At 60.5% G+C, this 19,766-nt stretch overlaps 1 protein-coding gene across 5 annotated transcripts; it reads right to left on the bottom strand.

Annotated features, from left to right (window-relative positions):
* Positions 1-900: 900 nt before the first annotated feature.
* Positions 901-19,649, bottom strand: CARMIL3 (capping protein regulator and myosin 1 linker 3). Of its 5 annotated transcripts, none has more exons than XM_033411575.2 (40): positions 18,876-19,649; positions 17,330-17,424; positions 16,968-17,018; positions 16,804-16,863; positions 16,603-16,718; positions 16,301-16,398; positions 16,001-16,071; positions 15,824-15,897; positions 15,514-15,589; positions 15,345-15,433; positions 14,804-14,898; positions 14,490-14,576; positions 14,171-14,280; positions 13,968-14,045; positions 13,331-13,407; positions 13,147-13,251; positions 12,983-13,052; positions 12,461-12,542; positions 12,236-12,332; positions 12,032-12,086; positions 11,779-11,951; positions 11,468-11,536; positions 11,164-11,257; positions 10,977-11,075; positions 10,415-10,543; positions 10,112-10,225; positions 9,486-9,661; positions 8,610-8,697; positions 8,283-8,420; positions 7,941-8,004; positions 7,628-7,836; positions 7,129-7,232; positions 6,184-6,499; positions 5,723-5,851; positions 4,680-4,746; positions 4,486-4,575; positions 2,925-3,043; positions 2,659-2,833; positions 2,377-2,487; positions 901-1,413 (listed from the first exon to the last, which is right to left on the bottom strand). In XM_033411575.2, exons 1-40 carry the CDS (start codon positions 18,913-18,915, stop codon positions 1,406-1,408), a joined length of 4,098 nt encoding a protein of 1,365 aa, XP_033267466.1. In that variant the 5' UTR covers positions 18,916-19,649; the 3' UTR covers positions 901-1,405. The 5 variants fall into 5 exon arrangements, with proteins under 5 accessions (XP_033267466.1, XP_033267463.1, XP_033267465.1 ...); XM_033411572.2 differs by lacking the exon at positions 901-1,413 and adding an exon at positions 1,420-2,256; XM_033411574.2 differs by lacking the exon at positions 901-1,413 and adding an exon at positions 1,420-2,253.
* Positions 19,650-19,766: the final 117 nt, after the last annotated feature.

Genomic DNA, 19,766 nt, shown 5'->3' with positions numbered 1-19,766 from the left:
GATGCACACGTTGCGGTGGTGCGTGCACGCACACACATTCACACCGGGAAATGATGGAGACATATGCACACACGACTCACAGGCTCACACGTATCTTGACACAAACAGGTGCCAGCACATAAACTCACTGTGACACCATGACAGTTACAGCCCTACGTATACACATAGGGAAACACACCCGGTCTCACAACACTCTCTGTATCACATTTGCTAAGGACATTCACAGTCATATAGAAAAGAACACTGGGCTATACTTGTCACACACAACATACTCTCATTCACGCCAACCAACCCGAATACGACAGAATGGAGATCTTCACGTGCTTCTTAAAAACCATCATGTACCATGCTAAGGCTCATAACTTTGAGAATTCAAAGTTCCCTAGCCACCTTTTAACAGGGAGACGAGGAAATGGACACAATCGCTTAAGGGAACACAGTGTCACATCCTGGTCGCGAAGCCCCCTGAAGATAGGGGGAGATGTGCTGGACTGATTCCTGAGGCATCTTCCTGGTACCCACAACTCCCCCCTCCACCCCGAGATTCAACTCATATGGCCACATCCTTGTGGGACGGGCCGTGCCACACACAGATCTCGAGGAAACAAGACAATCATTCTCTAGTGAGGCCAGGGGAAGTGAGCAATTGCCCGGGGAAGCTGCACGCCACGCGTGAAGACATTTGGGTACGTGGTGATCTGGGATGAGTATGACAGAGGGGTCACCAAGACGTCTTCACCCGCCATCCCCGAAACTGCTTGTGTATTAAGGTAGCAGCCATTTATTGAGCATCTCCTGGGTGCCAGGCACTGTGCCAGAGGTTGGGGCTACACAGGTAATTAAGACCCAGCTCCTGCCCCTGGGGGAGGTGCGTGTATATGGAACAAAAATCACACAGAGATGATCAGCCAATGCACAAATGCAATGAGGTATGACAGGTGCAAAGTACGGACCTATTCAGGATGCAGCGGGCCACAAAGAGGGAGGGCTCAATTTGGATGAGTCAGGGGAAGGCATCAGGAAGGGCTTCACAGAGGAAGAGGCTATTGAGCCCAGTCTTTTTTTTTATATAAATTTATTCATTTATTTATTTTTGGCTGCGTTGGGTCTTCACTGCTGCACGCGGGCTTTCTCTAGTTGCGGCGAACGGGGGCTACTCTTCGTTGCGGTGTGCGGACTTCTCATTGCGGTGGCTTCTCTTGCTGTGGAGCACGGGCTTGGGCTTCAATAGTTGTGGCATGCGGGCTCAGTAGTTGTGGTGCACGGGCTTAGTTGCTCCGCGGCATGTGGGATCTTCCCAGACCAGGGCTCGAACCCGTGTCCCCTGCATTGGCAGGCGGATTCTTAACCACTGCGCCACCAGGGAAGTCCTTGAGCCCAGTCTTGAATGCCAAGCTGGTATTTGTTAGTACACTGATGAGAAACGATTAATTTTAATTATCGATCTTCTCCTGCTCTAGGCACTTCCGCTCACCTGCAGGCCACTCTACTGTTGAGATTTCTGACTACTGATGGTGCCCCCAGGATGACACAATACCACTTAATTCCACCATTAGTGAGCCTGCCTGTGCATAAACATATATATACACACACACACACGGAGCACACTGCTCCCCAGTCTCTTCCTGGGACACTGGGATCTCCCCAATCCCACTGCACCTCCCCAAAGCCCAGCACACACTGGTGTTGGTGCCCCCGCTGCTCCAGCCAGCCCAGCCAAGACCCTGCACGTAACAGCCACCCTTCTTGGGGACTTCTGAGTCCCCTCCCATCCAGCAGCTCTCCAGCCTTTCCTACCTCTCCCCTTAGAGCTCTAGCCCCATCTCTGGGGGGGATGTTCTCCACTTTTCCCCACTGTGGGGCTTGAGGGAAGGGGAGCAGCTGGTGGGAAATGGAAGCAGAGAATGGGGAGAACAGCAGAGACTCGGGCAGGTGGTGATTTTGGTTTTTTTATTCTATACAAGTGGAGAGAGAGCCCCTGGGGACAGAGGGACAGATCTGCCCTCCCAGGTGAGGAGACACCCCCCACGCCCCAGGTCTGCAGAGCAAGCAGAGCCTCTCTCTCCAGGCTGCTCCCTCCCTTCCTGACCCCCAGGCCTCATCCTGCTGTACTGCGTCCGTGGGACAGGGGCTGGCAGAAGGGCCTGGAGGTGCGGGGATGGGTGGGGGTCTGAGTCCTTGTGAGGCACATGTTGAGAGGAGGGCTGGGGGGGTGCTGCAGCGGCTGTCACCCTGTTCCTGGCTCGCTGGCTCCTGCTGGGGGAAATCCAGGGAGTCCTGTTTCCCAGGCAGGGAGAGCCAGCCACGCCGTGTGGGCGGCCTCGTCACATGGATGGGTGGGAAGGGGGACCACCCTCTAGCCCCCCCCTCTGGCACCTGTGGGGTCAGGGGGCTGTCTTCTATCAGGCTCCAGCTTGTCACAGGACTGTGCCCGCCGTGTCCTCTTGGGCTTCAGGGGGGCAGTCCGGCGGCCCGGATCTGGGGGCCCTGAAATGACAGTCAAGGCAGGCCTGGCCCATGAGTGGGGCTCACAGGCTGGGCACTCATCCAGACTATGACTTCTGGCTGTCTGTCACTCATCCTGTGCCCAGGAAGGGACCCGATGTGGGCAGCAAGGCCCCAGAGGTGCCCCACACCCCCTTTAGCCAGGTGGCAGACCTTGGACCTCAGGCTCCTCTTGGTCCTGCTGGGAGCCCAGCCTCAGTCGGGGTTTGTTCATTCCTGGGGCCGCATCCCCAGTCTCAGCCTCCTCCGTGCCCCCTGGCTCCTGGGGGAGCCGGCGGCCCCTGTGCACAGCCACCGGCTTGGGGGGCCGCAGAGCTAAAGGAGGGTCCTGCAGCCGGCACAGAAGGAAGATGCTCAGTCAGTCAGTTTGTCCTTCTGCCTCCTCAAAGTGCCCTCCCCGCCGCCTTGCTGGCTCTCACCTTGGCGTTCCTGGCGGGAACCGTCCTCTCTGGGAACAGGGCCCCCTCCTTCTCCTCCTCCCCATCTTGGGATGCTGGGCTGGGGCTCTGGCAGCTGTGGTTGGGGGCGCTCTCCTCAGCTGGGGGATGGGAAGAGAGAAGAAACTGCAGGAAAAGACATTCTTGCACAGCCCTCCCTGTCCCTTGTTCCTGTGAAGCCCTGGAGGCCAGGACCTTCCCCTCCAAGCCCACTTGCTCCCATGTCTCTGCCTCGGATGTCCCCTTCTGCTCTCATGGTCCCCAGGATCCTCCTGAGCCTGTCACCTCTGCAGGGGGCTCTGGCTGACCCTCTTGAAGAGCAGGGACAGAGCCAGGGCCCGCGGCCTGCCGGTTCCACAGGCATGGCTGCCCATCCAGGGCTGCAGTGCCCCGGCGCCCTGCCAAGGCTGCAACCTGGCACTCCTAGAACTCTCCGCCAGTCTGATTTAGATGGTGAGTCTGGAGGAGAGGTGCCTGGCACCCTCACCATTCCCCCTACCCTGCCTCCGTGGCTTTAGGCACCCTGGACCCCAGGATGTGCCACGTGTTTGGGGTTGTCCGTGTGTGTATCTGTGAGGTGCGGGTGAGGAAGCCCAGGAAGGTGCCGGCGGTTAGGGTGTGTGCAGGGAGCACCCGACAATCACCGTCTCCTAAATGAAGGATGGAGCCCCTCTTCCGGTGTCTTAACTAGTCTGTGTGGGGGATGGGATCATCAGCGAAGAGGACCCCGGCGCTGGGTAGGCCTTGGAGGACGGGGCAGGAGCTCAGGCACTGCCAAGCCTCGGGCCAGCCTGGCTCCGCACCGCGCCCTTATGCCCTAGCCCTGGGGTGGGAGTGGAGGAGGGAAGGGAGTGTCAACCTCTCCAGGGAGATTTGTCCCTGTCACTGTTGTTGGAGGGTCACCTTCCAGACCTGGGGGAACTGAGGCTGACGCCAAGCTGACTGGCTTTCCTTTAGCTGCTCCCTAAGTGAAAGGTGCTCTGAACCCAGCAGAAGGGAGGTGTCATACTATGATTCCCCCGCCCTTTATTCTGGAAGGTGAATAACCTGTCAACACTGTGGGTGGTGACTGAGCCAGCACTTAACACCCAGGGTGTCTGACCTCCGAGGCAGGGGGCTCTTGCCCCTGCTCTGGGGTACCTTTCTGCGTGAGCGGAGGATGGCCTGGTGAACTATTTTGGGGGGAGACTGGAGTGTTGGAGGTGGGCCTGGTATGGCTGGTACTGCCCACCCTTTCCCCAGCTGGGGTGCAGAGAGAGAGTCCTTCTTTACAGAGGGTGCCGTTCTGCTGATGGCCCCCGCTCTAGAGAATTCCCCGAACCGCCCACGAAGTGTTGTTCCTTGTAGGCTAAGCCTGGCAAAGCCACTTCTGTTCTGTGGGACCTTTCTTTGGATTGGGTTGTTTCTTTTGGATGTAGTTTTGTAGCTATACTGAAGCATTTGCACAGTGTTGACATTTTACTGCTCCCCCTTAGTTGGCTTCTGTCTCTTTGGACATAACCCGGGCCTTCAGAGCTACTGCCAGAGAAGAGGCTTTCCATACCTATGTGCCACGTGGCCTCTGCTCGGCGCATGGCACTGAAGCTCGGCTTGGTGCTTTGGGGTGGTGGTGGGGGCTTCCAGGCTCCAGGCCCTGGAGTGGAGGGAGGGGATGGGAAAGGGGAAAGGGGAAAAGGCATGTTAGCAGGGGCCCTGAGAGACGGGGCAAAGGAAGGACGTGAGGGCGATCATTCTCACCTGCATCGTCCGAGGAGCGCCGTTTCTGCCAAGGCTGGACGCTGCCCTCCAGGTCTGGGCCTGGGCCCTGAAAGGACAGCTGAGTCAGGTCATTAAAAAAGTCCCTTCTGCGTGGGGACTGCAGTTAGCAAGGGGCTTCTGCTCTAGCATCTCATTAGTCCCTAGACATTCGGACTGTTTTCCCCAAAGAGTGGCACTCATACCACCCCTAGGGGCATAAGAAATGGTTTACACGAATGAACATACGGTTATTTTAATATGTGTTTATTTTATGTGTAGTAGAAAAAAACATGACTAGTACAACAAGCCTGTGATTCTAAAGATGATAATGCTTAGGTCCAGACTGAGTTTAAAAAGGTGAGTTGAGGGATTTCCTGCCGGCTCAGTGGTTAAGAATCCCCCTGCCAATGCAGGGGACACAGGTTTGAGTTCTGGTCCGGGAAGATCCCACATGCCGCAGAGCAACTAAACCCGTGCGCCACAACTACTAAGCCTGCGCTCTAGAGCCCACGAGCCACAACTACTGAAGCCCATGCGCCTAGGACCCGTGCTCCGCGAAAAGAGAAGCCACCGCAATGAGAAGCCCGCACACCGCAACGAAGAGTAGCCCCCGCTCGCCACAGCTAGAGAAAGCCCGCGCGCAGCAATGAAGACCCAACGCAGCTATAAATAAGTAAGTAAATAAATAAATAAATTTATCTTCAAAAAAAGGTGAGTTGATTTAAATAAAAATATTATGTAAATAATGCCGTGGTATGTGGAGAAGGTGAAAAGCAGTCATAAAAGTGGTAATCAAATCAAAATTTGGGAAACAGCTCTAGAGGTAAGTATTTTTAGGGCCACACAATTTATAAGGAAGCAGAGGCTCCAGAGTGAGTTGTCCAGGGTTGTGCGGCAAGTGTAGGGGCAGGACTGCAGCTGACACCTTCTACTCCAGAGTGTCGCTCTCTCCACTGACCTACCAACTGCAGGGCCGTGGGGAGGGGAGGGTGGTATGCAGGGACCCACGGGACCCTCAGTTCGCCTCCCCAGGTTCCGCTCACCTCTCGTTTCCCATCGAAGCTCCAACCCTTGGCTCTTCCCAACCCAGGAAGGGCGACACTGTGGACACTTGGCTGCTGTGCTGTCCCAGGCGCCCGGCCCCCCTCCCCAGGCTCTGCCCCGTCGGTGCCCTGGAACAAGGTTTCGGGTTTAGAATCAGTTCCCGATGGAGAAGGGGCTCCACAGGCAGCAAGGGGGCAGGGGAGGCCCCCAACCCCTCAGAGCCCTCTGCCTGGGGAAGCCCTATCCAGACCCTCTGAGTCTTTCCATTGCCCTTATTTGCATGGTGGACTCCCAGCATGCACTGCGTCACCAGGCTTAGCCCAAGGAGCCCAGGAGCGAGGAGCTGGAATGACCAAGTTCCCGAGTCCTAACAATCTCCCGTTAATTGCCTAGCGTGGGGTGCGTGGATGGGCTATGTGTGGGGCAGCAAACCAGGAGTCAGCACCCCTGCCTCACTTACCATCTTCTCGCGGAAGGAAGGCCCCCGGCCCCCGCCAAATGCAGGGAGGAGCCTGCTCTCCTCTTCTGGGCTCCAGCAGGGGGAGGAATTATTGCCGAGGCTGGGGGGATCTGGGCTGGGGGGGCTCTCCTGAGTTGGGGGCGGGGGCGGGGGCGGAGGGAGGAGGAGCCCGATGGTGGGGGACCCTGGCCCCCTGTCCCCCTTGAAGCTCCGGGGCCGGCGAAAGTGAAACAAGCCTCGGCGCCTCTTCTTCTGGAGTGGAGGGAGTGGCGGCTCCGAGGGGCCTGGCCGCAGGGTCCTCAGAGTCTGGGGGTAGCTGGGCAGGGTCGGGGTGGGTTAGTGACAAAGTCGTGGGGAGCTACCTAGGTCAGATGCCGAGGTCGTTCAGGGCCCAGGGTGGTGCTGGCGTTAGGCCAGTCCTGGCTCTCCGGAACCTCCAGCTATCCTGTCTCATCTAGTCTTTCCTGCCGTTCCATAACCCTTTCCATCTATTCTCAGGGGATGGTGTCCTCACCTTCCCTGTCACAACCCTCCAGCAGCCTCTTCCCTCCCAGGCACCCCTCCCCCCATCTCCTCTCAGCCTCTCCAAGTGACCCAGTTCCTTCTGGAGAGATGCCGGGGAGTCTGTGCAGGACAGTGACAGAACACACCCTCCAGGCCTGGTACCACTAACCGTCACCCCATTCCAGGGCCTGCTATCCCCCCAACGCCAATCCCGCTGTGGTGGTTCACTCTGGTCCCATTCTTTTCTGCTGTCATGAGGGGATTCAGAGAACATGGGAACTAAGGGCTCGGTGTGGAGGAAAGAGAACGTGGGGGAATCTCCCAGAGAGACTGGATTTGGAGCACTGCCATTGGAGAGGGCTCTCTGGGAGATGGGTGGACACGGGAGCCCTCCAGGGCCTCGGGGCCTGCTGCAATTGGGGGTGTGCCGGGGCACCACACCTGGAGCTTTCATCCATAACCCTTCGGCTGAAGAAGTCCTCCAGCCCCTCATCCAGGCGAGTGGCCGTCCCGTTCTCCTGACGGTGCCCAGGTACTGGCGCCTGCTGGGAGCAAAGTCCTGTAGGATATCCCATCTGGGTGAGGAAGCCCTCCTCCCATCCACTCAAGGCCTTCCCCTTTGGACTTGGACTTGCCTCTCCTTGGCCCCATGGAAACTTAGACCTCAGGATACCTGGGCATGTCTTAAGCTTGGTGACTCTTGACTCTCTCTCACCAAAAGGAGAACTGCCACTGTCTAGCAGACAGAGATTTCCTATCTGTGACAAGGTCTAGCTCCATCCAATCTGGATAACTCCTCTTCTTCGGTTCCACGGCCTGCCTGGGTTCCTGCCCAATCCCCCAAGGCTAGTACCTCTGGCACTGGTGTCCTAGAGCTAGAATCTCTGGCTCTGGCACTGCTAAGTGAAGCTGGTCCTCCTGTGAGGCTTTAGGGACTCACGCTGGGCCGACCAGGTCCCAGAGGGGTGGTCCTGGGGGGCCGGGGCCTCCCTTGTGTTTGATGCCTTAGTTTGTAGCCATGAGTGGGCAGCTCAGATAGACCTTCCCAAGAGCCACTAGCTGTGGGCTGGCTGCTCCCGAGTCCTGAGAACCAGCCAGGGGGGATCCCCAGGCTCCCCAGCTGGCTTTCCACGTCCTGAGGGCTCCCACCTGTGGGGAGAGCAGCATTAGAGGGACAGGGAGAAAGCAGGCTGGAGAGGCAGAGATAAAAGAAAGGGAATCAGGGCCATCAGTGCGGAGGCTGGAAGACTCACTGATGAAGGCAGACACTGGCCGGACCTTGCGGCAGCGTTTCTGCTTTTTGATGGCCATGGTGTCCTGCAGAGACGGAGGCATACGGTGGGGCCAGGTGGCAAACGCCAGGAGCCTCGCCTGGAGCCTCCCATTCCTCATAAAGCCTTCTCTTCAGAGTCCATCCCGCTTCCCTGTCCTTAGGCGGCTGAGGCAATGGGACAAGGGAAGAGGCTGGGCGGGATCGGGGCAAGGGGATGAGACCGGCGAGGGGCAGAGAGTGGAGTCCAGGGAAGTAGAAGGGGACAGTGTTTTGCAGGGGCAGGGGCAGGACCAAGGTTAAGGAGGGGAGTGGGGGTGCTCACGATGTTGGTCCCAAGTTCATCATCTGTGGTCTCGTCACGGTCATGGTTCCGGCCTCGGCCCCGGGAGGACAGATCCTGTCCTTGGCACGGCCCCCCTGGCGGATCTGACAGTGTCTTTAGCTGGGCCAGGTGTCGGGCCTAGGGAAGGACAGGTGTGAACAGGATCCCAAGGAGGCCGCCCACCGCCCAGGACCTCGACAGGGAGGGCTGGTGGGGGGAGAGGCCGCCCACCGCCCAGGACCTTGACAGGGAGGGCTGGTGGGGGGAGGTGCGGGTGATGCGGGGTGGAGGACAGGTCTGGGCCTGGCTGAGGCCCAGAAGTCTTACCAGGCTCTTGTGGGAGTGGTACAGCTCCTGCAGGATCTCGTCTACTATGGAGTTGGTCAAGTAGGTGACAACTGAGAGCTTCACTTCACTGTGGGCACAGGGGCGTGGCTCAGCTCCTCCTTCCCTGCCCCTGAGCCTCCGCCCCAGCCTTCCCCAGACGCCTGAGGGGGCGGGCCAGCCGCCCCGGCTGCCCACGGGGAACACAGCTGCTGTATGAGGCACCTGGGATCCACCACCCAGCTCCACCCACAGCCCTTCCAGCCTAGGCGTGTGTGGAGGCAGAGGGTGGACGAAGACGAACTGAGGGGAAGGAGGGGCAGAGGGGCTCTGGGTCCGGCCCCTGGAGCTCCAGTGGGACAGAGCAAGGTAAACTGAGGTGCTGAGTGAATTCTGCCCGTCTCTGCTGTAAGAGCAGGAACCAGCACTTTTGAGCTTGGCCATTTCACGGGTTTGTGTAATAATTTTCCTTCATTTTAGTGAGAGGTGGCACCCAGACTGGAACGAGAGAGAGCTCTAGGGGCCATGAAAACTTGGGGGGATGGGCAGCGCAGTCCATGCACCCCTATTCTTTGTCCACACCTCCGAGGAGGCTGTGCTCTGTTTCTAGAGGTCAGTTCCTGGGGGTATGTGCGCGGCTGTGTGTACGTGTACACGTGTGTGCACTGTTCGGACTCCTAAACCCCAGCTCAGCATTTAGACTGCTAGGGCAGAGATGAGTCAGACCCTGAATAGCAAGGTTGCAGTTGGTTAAAGATTCATCCCTCGTAATGTAGATTGTGTCATTCATTATTCATTGCTGATGGCTGGGCCCCCCCAAGTCCCTAAGTGCTCCAGGCCAAGTCCAGCCCCCCCTCCAGTCCCACCCCCGCCTCTCACTCCAGCTTGTTCTGAATGTCCTGCCCCGCCTGCTCCAGCAGCGCCCCTCGGATGAAGTTCCGGGGCACAGTGACGCGCTCAGCCACATTGCTCAGCATCTTGTTGTGCCCTTCAGCCACCCGCATGGCCACGGGGCATAACTCTTGCGTTAGGCTGACCATGGACTCCAGGATCACCTAGTACGTGGGGAAAGGAGGCCAGAGCCCCAAGGAGGGCGGGGTCAGGGCTGGCCCCACAGTGGAAGAGACTCCAGCCTGTCTATTCCAGCCCCCCGTGGGGAGACTGAGGGGCCGGCCAAGGTCACAGGGCTGGTTAGCAGCAGAGCCTTGGACACTCAGGCTTCCCCACATCCTGGTCAGTGTCCTTTTCATCCTACCACATGGACACACGGACAGGGGAGAGTCAGTCCAAGGATCAGAGTCCAGAGGGAGAGCTCAGGGTTCAGGGGCTAAGGTTGAAACGAGCAGCAAATATCTGAGGCCGGGTCTCTAGCAATGCCTTGGCACAGTGGGAGTGTAGGTGCTCTCAGCTCTGCAACTCCTTCTTGCCCACGGTAATCCTCCCGTGCTGGCCTCGGCCCGTGCTTAGGGCCTTGGTCAGCACCGGGCTCCCTCCCCAGGACTTGCCTGCAGCTCCTTGTCCACAGCCTTGGACACCTCACTGGCTACTGACTCCAGCCTCTGCCTCACGGGTCCGTCGTTGGCCAGCATGTGGCCCAGCTCATAGAGGCTGGGAAACAGCTGGGGAAGAAAGGGGCTCTGATCAGAAGGTCACAGTCTGGCCTCGCTGGGTCCCCGGCCTAGGAAGCCATGAAAACTTGGGGGGATAGGCAGTGCTGGCCATGGGCGCTCCTGGGCCTGGACACTCCTGGGCTGGCCTTCTTGGGCTCTCTAGACCGTCAGGGGAGGGCGGGGCTGCGGAGGGCTCACCGCCCGGGAGTTCTTGGCATCCTTGATGAGGTCCCGAGCGTAGAGCAGCTCATCCTGCACGGGCTCCAGGGGGCACAGCCTCAGCGCCCGAACCTCCTCTTGCACCCGTCCGCACAGCCGCTGCAGCATCTGCATCACAGGCGGCAGGAGTGTCAGGGGGACTCCTGCATCTCCACCTTCCCAGGCGGGCCCCCAGGCGCCCCATTTCTGGGCCCCCTTGGGCAGTGCTACTGGTGCTGGCACCGACAGGGGTAAGGGTGATGTCTCCCGATGGCCTGTTCCCTCTTCTTCTTGGGATGCCCTCTTGAACACTCAGTGGAGCTCCCACAGTCCTGGGACCCCTTGTCTGGGACCCCCGCTGTTTGCACACATGTTCTCTCATGTTTGGGGCCCACGTTCTGTACGTCCTGTCTTTTTGCTCTCCCACATGCTCAATCCACTTACGGGCACCACACGATGCCTCTCTCATGACCCCTCCCGCCCCGACCTGCACTCCATCACATCAGCCCTGTGCCCTGCGTGCCCCACGTGTGCCCCCTGTGTCTCGGAGGGAAACGTTTACTTGCTCGGCGCTGCTGGTCACCAGGCCCTGCTGCAGCCTGAAAGCCTGTTCCTGTGGGCACGTCTGAGAATGGTTGTTCCTCACCAAGTACCACTGGATCTGGAGATGATGATGGGTGGGTGGGGTGAGGGCCAGGGGATGTGGGCTAGCCCCTGCCCCTCAGGTTCCACCCTGCTCGGGCCGCCACCTTCTGCCAGACGTCCTCGGTACGCTCAGGGGCGCTGCGGTAGGCTTGAGAGATGTCGCTCACGGGGAAGGACATGAAGCGCAGCGTACGGTTGCTGTGGGACAGAGTGGCTCAGCTGGGTGGGAGAGAACCTCCTGCTCCCCAGACCCCACCTCTTGCTGACCATTTCCCTCTTCTGTGGTCCTTCCTAACACTTCTATGCAAGTAGGTCAGGTGGACTGGGGTGGGGCTAGTGTAGTTCAGGCCTGGTCCAGGTACAGGGAAGCTGGGGGCTAGGATCAGGGCAGGGCCCTGGTCTACTCACCTCTCCAGGGCCCTTGCAATGTCCAGAAAGCCTAGGGCAGATGTATTGTTCCGATCCCATAGGATAGTTCTGGGGAAAGGGTGAGCATTAGCGTATTACCCCTCCCTCGGGGTCTCTCTTAGGGGGAGGGGACACATCCCCCTCGGGAGCCTTCCCTCTTTTCCTGGGTAATGAGGCTGACTCAGAGATGGTCCTGGGACTAAGGGTCTCCTGGAAGCTGGGGTACAGAGCAGCGAGGCAGCAGGGAGGGCATGTATGTGCGTGGGGGAGGGCTGGGGCTCCAGGTGCGAGGGTCCAGGTGTGGGCCCCACCTGAGGGAGGAGTTTATCTGCAGGGCCTTGGACAGCATCTTGGCCCCGATGTCCTCCATGCCATTGCCGCTCAGATCCACCTTCGCCAGGCAGGTGTTGCTGCCCAGGGCGTTGATGAGGATGCTGGTGCGAAGCTTCAGCCGGGAGTCTGCCACTGACAGCGACTGCAAGGACTGTGTGGGCAAGTCGGGGGTTTGGCCCAGTCCCTGCAGCCCCTGTCACTGCAGGTCCCCTCCCAGGCCCAGGCACTCACACAGTCCTCTTCCTGGATTAGCTGCACCAGCTTGTGGAGGATCTCCTCCAGGGTCCTGCGGGGAGTCGGGGCTCAGAGTAGGAGGGGAGGGGGCTGGGGTCATGTCAGTGGAGCAGTGGAGAGGCGGTCAAGGGTAACACAGTGAGCCACAAGGATAGGTGGATGATGGAGTGAGGGTCTGTGGGTATAGGCAGGGGCCCTCACTTGGCCTTGACGTTGAAGTTCTTGCCCAGGAACAGGTGCTTGAGGGACTTGTTCTTGCCGAGTGCGGGCACCAGTGTCAGGAGGTCCGAGTCAAACCCTGGCCAGTAGATGGGAGAGGCCTGGCCTTGAGGCCCGAAGCTCACTGGAGTCTCCTTAGGGCTTCTCCCCCGTGCTCTAGGCCCCTGTCCGCACCTGGCCCCCAGGAAGGGAAGCGCCCCCACTCACCATTGTCTGACAGATCCAGGCTGCCCACACAGGTGACAGCCCACAGCTGCTCCTGCAAAGCCTGGGCTCCAGCTGAGCGGAGCTGCAGGGACAGGGTGTGGGTGGAAGACAGGGCACCTTTAATGCTTAGAGATAAGAGGCGTCATGCCAGGATTCAAGGTCATACCAGGTCTTCTCGGGTGTGAAATCTGGAGGCCCCTGCTCTATACCAGATCCTTCCCTAGGGCTCTCTCCCCTCCCCTCAGCCAGAAAAATGTCCAGGCCGCTGCTCTGGAGACAGCTCGCTCCTGCCATCTGGTGGGAAAGCCTGGTATCTCCCACCCCAAAGCGGTCAGCGAGGAGATCTGGAGACTGAAAATGACCTCTAGAAAGAGGGCCGCAGACCACAGACGGAGAGGGGAAAGTGGGGGTGAGGTCAGGGTGGGGGCGGGTCGCTGAGGGGTAGCGCGGAGGCAGGACGGAGCCAAAGCTTGACTTAGGGAAATGAACGGTGGGGTGATGGGTGGGGGACTGAGGGCTCACCTCACAGCTGCTGAGGTCCAGGTGCAGATCGCTGAGGTGACTGTTGAGGGAGAGGCCCTGGAGCAGCGCCCTGTGGGAGGAAGGTCAGCAGGCCCGCCTTTACCCCTCACCCCCTTCTCCCAGGGTTCCCCCTCGGATGCCCCCCAACCCTGCACCCACCCGACCTGAGGGCCTCCAGGGGCAGCCTCGTGGCCGACAGGTTGATGTGGCTCAGGGTGTAGGTGCTGCTGAAGAACTGCTTGAAGGCAGGCGGGGCCTCCCGGCCCTTCCTGCGGAGATGCCTGGGGTCAGCAAGGGAGGGGGTGCCCACGACTTGCCCCGCCCCTCCCTGCACCCCTGTGCTCCCACCTGTGGGAGCAGCTGTTGCGCGCCAGGTTGAGGTAGGTGAGGTGGGAGCAGCAGCCGTGGAGCAGGGCGCCCAGAAGCTGTGGGGTGGAGACAGGGTGCGTCTCACGGGGCTGGGAGGGCTTCCGGGAGGGGGGACGAGGACTCCCTCCTCCCCCCCAACCAAGGTCCTGGCGCTTCGTCCTCTGCGGTCAGTCTGTGAGGGCCCCGCTGCGCCTGCCTACTTAGCCTCTTCAAGCCTCAGTTTCCCCTCTGTGGAAAGTGGGTCTACTCCCACCTGCCTGGCCCCCAGGGGCTGAGAGGCTCATAGGCAGTGGATGTGTAAAGCCAGGGCACCCACAAGCTCGTAAGGTGCCTGGTTCAAGTTAGGGAAGGAGTCCTTTCCTCCGGTGGACCCAGCGCTACGCTGGGGCTCACGGCTGAGGAACAGATCCGGGCTGGCTTTTAGGCCCAGCCAGCACAGCCTTGGTGGCGCACGGATAAAGTGCTGCACAGGTGTGAGCTTTGGCGTTGATTTGTAATTCAGCTGAACCTGAAGCCATCCTGACAGCTCTGCCCACCTCTGTACTCAAGGAGGGGGTGACCCACCCCAGCCTCCCCGGATCACCACAGGCTGGCTGCCCCGTCACCAGCCCCTCACCAAGTCGATGGCGCAGTCAGTCCCCGCCAGGTCCAGGTGCACCAGGGCATTGGGCTGGGCCAGGAAACTGTAGAGGGCCTGGGAAGGAAGGACAGAGGGGTTGCAGGTGAAGGGGTGACAGAACCCCTCCCCTCCCCAGGACCTCAGGCCCTGAAACCCGAGTGGGCCTCTGCAGGGGCTTGAGGCTATATTCGTGGACTCACGTTGGCCTCATCTGTGGCGAGCAGCCCAGGGTTCTTGCTCAGGTCCAGGTATTGAAGGGAGCTGGCAAAGGCCGGGTTGGCCCCGAAGGTCTGGCCCAGCGCCTGGAGCCCTGAGCACAGCGGGCACTGGGCTGGGTTGGCCACCCCCATGAACTCTTCCCCTTGCATTCAACTCTTCCCCACTCTCCAAACGTGGCTCCTTTCCCTTCTTTGATCCCTGGGATGCCGTGTGAGTGTATGGGTACACCTCTGAGACTCGACACCCAGGCAGTGCTGGGGGAGGGTCAGAGTCAGAGGTCAGGGGTCCCGGGGCAAGTACCTCGAGGGGAAATGGCAGTCTTGGCCAGGCACAGTTTGGTGAGGCCAGTGGGGAAGCAGAGGAGCTGCTGACTCAGGCTGAGGAAACCTGGGGAGTGGAGAGAGAAAGGGGCCCACTGAGAGATGGGCAGTGGGGGCAGGTGGTGCAGAGCCAGACTGGGTGCTTGAGTGGGGTATGGGCCTGGGGTCAAGGATGGCATATTGGGGCAGGGGCTGGCATCAGGTCGGAGAGCCCCTGTTCAGACCGGGTTGGGCTCTGGGCTGGGATAGGGGTCTGCATTGTGATGGGGGGTAGGATTCAGGGCTGGGGCTCACCCTTGTCCTCGATGGGGTTGTGGGACAGAGTGAGGGCATGCAGCACACAGCTCCCGTTCTCCCCAAATACCCCGGCCAGCTTCTGGACAAAGTCCCTTCAGGGAAGGGGAGGAAGGATGTGTTTGTCCCAGGCCCTGGGCTTCCCCTCCTCCTCCACCTGCCTGCCTGGCTGGGGCTGCAATGGTTGGAGGCCCCCGCAGGTGGGGAGCAGCTCGGGGCCTGCCAGGGAGCTTGCCGTCGCTCCGGAATACCTGGGAAGTTGTGCTGAGACAAAGCCCAGCTTAGGGTCCTCGAGACTGGAGCAGCGCACTCTGCTCGGTGGCTGACGGCAGAAGGGGACAGGGCATGGAGGTACGGGGGAAGGCTGTGGAGCTGGGGGTCAGGAGGCTTAGGCTGGCTTGCTCTGTGCCCTCTTTGGGCCTCTTCTGTACGGTGAGGAGCTGGATGAGATGGTGCAGAGGCCCATATCATGCTCTGAGGTTCTGGGGCCCTAAGACTACATCAAGCGGGTACCACTGCCCAAGGAGGAGGCTGGCCTCACGTCTTAAGCCCGGCGTTGTCCAGCACCAGCTCTTCGAGGCTCCCCGACTTGCTCAGTGTGTGTAGCACCTGTTCTAGCACTTCAGAGCCCTGAGGACAGACGGGGTCATGTGACCAGGAGCCAGAGAGGGCAGTACTCTCCCCTCCCCACTGCCCCTCCTAGACCCTACCAGCCGCAGGTCCTTGCAGTAGAGTTTGGTGAACCATTGGTTGTAGGCCAGGGCTGCCACCATTAGGGCCAAGTCTCTGTGGGGAGATTGAGGGCGGCAGAAAGGTGGTGAGCAGGTGGCTAGGGCCGGGAGGAAGAGACTAGGGCTGGGGTGGTTGGGCTGGGGAAAGCCTAGATGGGTGGAAGGCAGGGGGGGTGGGGGCTGGGAGACACAGCCTGGGCTGTGGGTAGGACCAGAAGGGAGAGCCTAGAAGGGCCAGGGCTGGGCTGGGGCTGGAATGGGGGCTTGAGTCTCTACCCCATCTGCTTACCGGCTCTCCAAGTGGCTGAAATCCAAAAGATTGAACTCCCGGTTATCCTCGGCATGATAGATGGTGTCCACATCCTTGGAGAGGTGGAACTGGCTCACACCTGCTTCCCTCCTCCTCCTCCTCTGCCCCCTCCCTCTGGGTCCCACCTGCCCGCCTGCCGGTCCTGGCCCAACGCACCCATTGCACCTCCTCACGGCAGTGCAGCCCATTGTAGTCGCACAGGGCGGCGTAGGTCTCGGAGAAGCCACCTGTGGGGCAGGAGATGGGCTGGCTCCTTGAGCGGTAAGGGGGTGGGGAACAGGCTTGGAGTTCAAGGAAAGGTCAAGGTCACTTTATGCACCAGTGTCCTGGGTTCATGAACCTCTGAGGTCTGGGAGCCGTGGAGTCTCAGGGCAGGCAAAGGCCCGTACACAGAGGACTCTGAGCAAGGGGCAGGGTGGTGTAGGCCCCACTTTCCTCAAGTCTGCCCCTGCTCACCGCAGACGCTGTGAGCGGTGGACGTGGAAGTCTCAGAGTTGGGGGACGTGTCTCGGGGCCCTTCTGGGGTATCTGCATTTCCACGCCGGATTAGACTCCTGGAAAATGAACAAATCCATCCCAAGATGGGTGGAAAGAGGCTCACAATTCTTACCCTGTTATAGCTTCTGGATCCCCAGGAAAGGCAGGAATAGGGACACAAGAGCTCTTCGCCTTGATGTCTCGGGGGCCCAGGGGAAGGAGGGAGGGAGGAAGGAGGTCTCCTTGTCTGACCCCTGAGAGACTCCTCCTCTGCCACTCACCCAGGGCCAGGGCAGACCTTGGAGAGGGCAGAGCTCACATGTCGCGTCACCTGGTCCACACTCTCGGCCGATGGCAGCCGCATGCTCACCATGCCACGCTCTGTCTCCACTAGGATCTGGGGGAGAGGAAGCAGCAGGGCCTCAGGTGCGGGCTCCCTCCTCCCGCTGGCCCAGGAGTGGGGCCCGAGCCCTGGCGCTCACCTGGTTCTGACTGAGCGTGTTGAAGGCGCGGATCTCCAGGACATTGAAGGAGCTCTCCACCTGGGGGGAGGGGATACGGGGACGCCCAGCTCATGGTCAGGGCCTGGCTGCCGGGCTCAGAGGGGAGCACGTCAGGTGCTCTCCGGCTCATCGGCCCAACTCACCTTGGCTGGGACTTTAAGGGGGAAAAGGTGGAGGCGCCAGGAGGTCAGGGCCTTCAGAGAGGGGAAAAGAACGTCAGCAGCAAACGGCAGCTTCCTGGGCCCTAGTCACCCTGCCCTCTGTTAGCCCCCTCAGCCTGTGTGTACCCCCTGCCAGCTGACCCTCTGCTCCAGAAGTCCCCCCTCTCTCACATGCTCCACCCTAGGCTCCTAGACATCCACCCCGTCCAGGCTCCCCCTGCCCCCAGGCTATGTCTTCTCAGCTCTCCCTCCACCTCTATCTCCCCTGTCCCCCCAGGCTCCTTGCCCTCACCAGCCCAGGTGCTCTTGACCCCCCCTCCCCTCCCCCGGCCCAGTGTCCTCACCAGCACTCGGTCCTCGAACTTCTTGGGCTTCGTCTCCAGCTTGACACGATGTTGTTGGAGCACAGCCGCTTGGCTCAGGGACCTCCGGATGCTGTCTGCAGGTGGGTGGTGGGCTGCTCAGAGCTCCCCTGACCCTGGCCGCCCCCGCAAACCCGAGGCTCTCCAGGGGCAGGGGCAGAGGAGAGGAGAGAGAATCAGAGAGAGACCGAGAAGGACAGGGACGGAGACCTTTCCTTCTTGGGTGACTTTTCTCTTTCTATTAGAAAGGCAGTGGGGTGTGGAGAAAACTCTGGCTCCTGACGTTCCTGAGTCGGGGGACAGTAGCTGAGTGACACTGTGGGAGAGTGTGAAGGATTTTTCCAACCCGTGCACTCCAGCAGCTGTCAACACATACAGAGTGAGTCAGTGTGTAGGGGTGTGGAGGGTATCCCTTCGGCTGCATTCTAGGTGGTCTGGGTGTGAGTGTCTACCTTTTACTACGCATGTAAAGAAGATGCCAGGGAGCCCGTGTGTGGCATTGGTGGGGATGGGTAAGTGTGAATGAGTATGCTGTGTCTGCAGTTGTGAAAGGGGCACAGAGCCAGCCAGCTCTGGTGTGGGTGGGAGCTGCGGGGTAGAAAGGAGTTAGTGTTTAATGAGTTCCATACCCATCTGCTGGCAGAATCATCCAGATATCCCAGTGTGTGTGCGTGTGCGTGCGTGCGTGTGTGTGTGTGCGGCTTCTGTAAAGATGTGTGTACACACATCTCATGATCGTGTTTGTGTGCCTGTGGAGCTGTGGGAAATCGCCACGGGCCAGCGTGCCTCTGAGTATCCTTGAGCGTCCTGGTCTCTGCGTGGGCTAGCCTGTGCTCCTGCCTCTGGGGGTCAGGGTTGGCAGTGCTCGGGGGTCGGGCCTTGGTTTGGTCTGAGTCTGCGAACCAGGCAAACAGGAGAGGCCGTGAGGTGTGGGTGTGGGGTAGAGAGAAGGGGGCAGGCTGGGATGCGGGCTGTGGCAGATAAGCTTCAGTAGACCCTGCTCCTGGTTTTAGTTCCAGTCCAGGCCCTTTTCCCTGACTCCCTTCTTTGCCCCACTGGCCGGGGCGCTAGGGGGGCTCTCGAGCCAGTTCTGGGGCCGGGCCCAGAGGAGGGAGGGTGTTGAGGCCAGAGGAGGTCAGGACCTGGGGCAGCTCCCATCACCCGGCAGGGCTGGCCTGGCCCCGCCCGGCGGGGAAACGGGGATTCTCCGGAGGGGACACTGGATGCTTCGCCGAGGGATGGGCCAGAATCGCTGAGAGTCGGCCCCAGGGAGCGTGAAGGGACTGCACCTGTCACTGAAGATCAGGACGGGCGGCTCTGGGACACGTAGGTCCTGACGGGGTGAGGCGAGGGGCAGCGGAGGATGCTCTGGGACAGCGATGCCCCGAGCTGGGATGCAGGGGCAGGGAGCTGCCTTGGAACCGGATGCATGAGGGGCGGAAGGCACCGGGGTGTACCGCGGGGAGGAACGCACTGGGTCTGGGAGGCTCCCGGACGGGGCGTCCCGGAGACCACCGCAGCCTCGTACCTTGCAGCTCGCGGGTGAGCTCCGCGCTGGACTTGGCCATGGCGGCCGTTGCTGCCGCTGTTGCTGCAGAGGAGCCGCCGTCGCCACCGCCGGGGAGACGCGGCACATGCTAGACCCGGCTCCGGCAGGGCCCCGGCGCTGAGCGCTGCAGCAGCCGCTGAGCCCGCTCCTGTGAGGGGCGGCTGCGCGAGCGCTACTCCCCCCGCCTCGGAGCGCTAGGTCTCCCGCCCCGCCCGGAGAGGTGCCAGACTGAGCATGCGCGCCGCGCCTCCGAGCCGCGTGAGACCCTGAGAGCGCTCGCGCCCACCCCTCCCGCCGGCTCTAGCGTGCTACGCCCTGTGCGTGTCGCCTGCAGCCCGGGCCATCTCCCGGAAGGGGGGCAGCGTCCCCACTTTCCGTGTCACTCACTCCTCGGGCACCGTGAGCAGACCCCACTTCTTTTGTTCGTAGGCCTGGGTACCCCTCGCCGGGTCATCTTTGCAAGGCTCCTCCCTTTTCACTGCTTGCTCGGGACCCGTCCAGCGCGTCCTCGCTGACCCTCGAAGGAAGAAACTCTAGGCCGAGGGCGATGCCGGCAGAGGACATGGTTGAATGTGGGGGACTTCGTCCTTCGTTTTCCGCTTGCCCAGCCTCGGGGATCCCTGCGGTGTTCTTGGCACCATCCCCGCGGGTGTGAGGCTGAGAGCAGCACCTGGGAATTCCCGTGCCACTTCCTCCCAGCTGGCAGCTCTGCAAACACCTCCACACCCAGCACTACGCTCAGGGCCTGGAGGCAGGGAGGAGGGTTAGGAGGATCCAGACTTAGTATCTGGGGGGATCTTAGGGGAATCCAGTCCACTCACATTTATGCTCTCTGCTCGGCTACCACACCTATGCACCCTACACTGAAAA

Source organism: Orcinus orca, chromosome 2, assembly GCF_937001465.1.
Source record: "Orcinus orca chromosome 2, mOrcOrc1.1, whole genome shotgun sequence".
In the NCBI taxonomy this organism is placed as follows: Eukaryota; Metazoa; Chordata; class Mammalia; order Artiodactyla; family Delphinidae; genus Orcinus; species Orcinus orca.
This window is presented reverse-complemented; position numbering and strand designations above follow the sequence as displayed.

Bases quoted from the DNA above. Each gene is read 5' to 3' on its own strand.
- CARMIL3 (XM_033411572.2), bottom strand. From the start codon at position 18,915: ATGGCCAAGTCCAGCGCGGAGCTCACCCGCGAGCTGCAAG. The intron at 11,258-11,467 runs GTGAGTAGACCA...TCTGTCCCACAG, and splicing joins ATTGCAAGGGCCCTGGAGAG to CAACCGTACGCTGCGCTTCA. The intron at 7,233-7,627 runs GTGAGTCCCTAA...CTTTGCTCCCAG, and splicing joins TGGGACCTGGTCGGCCCAGC to CAGGCGCCAGTACCTGGGCA.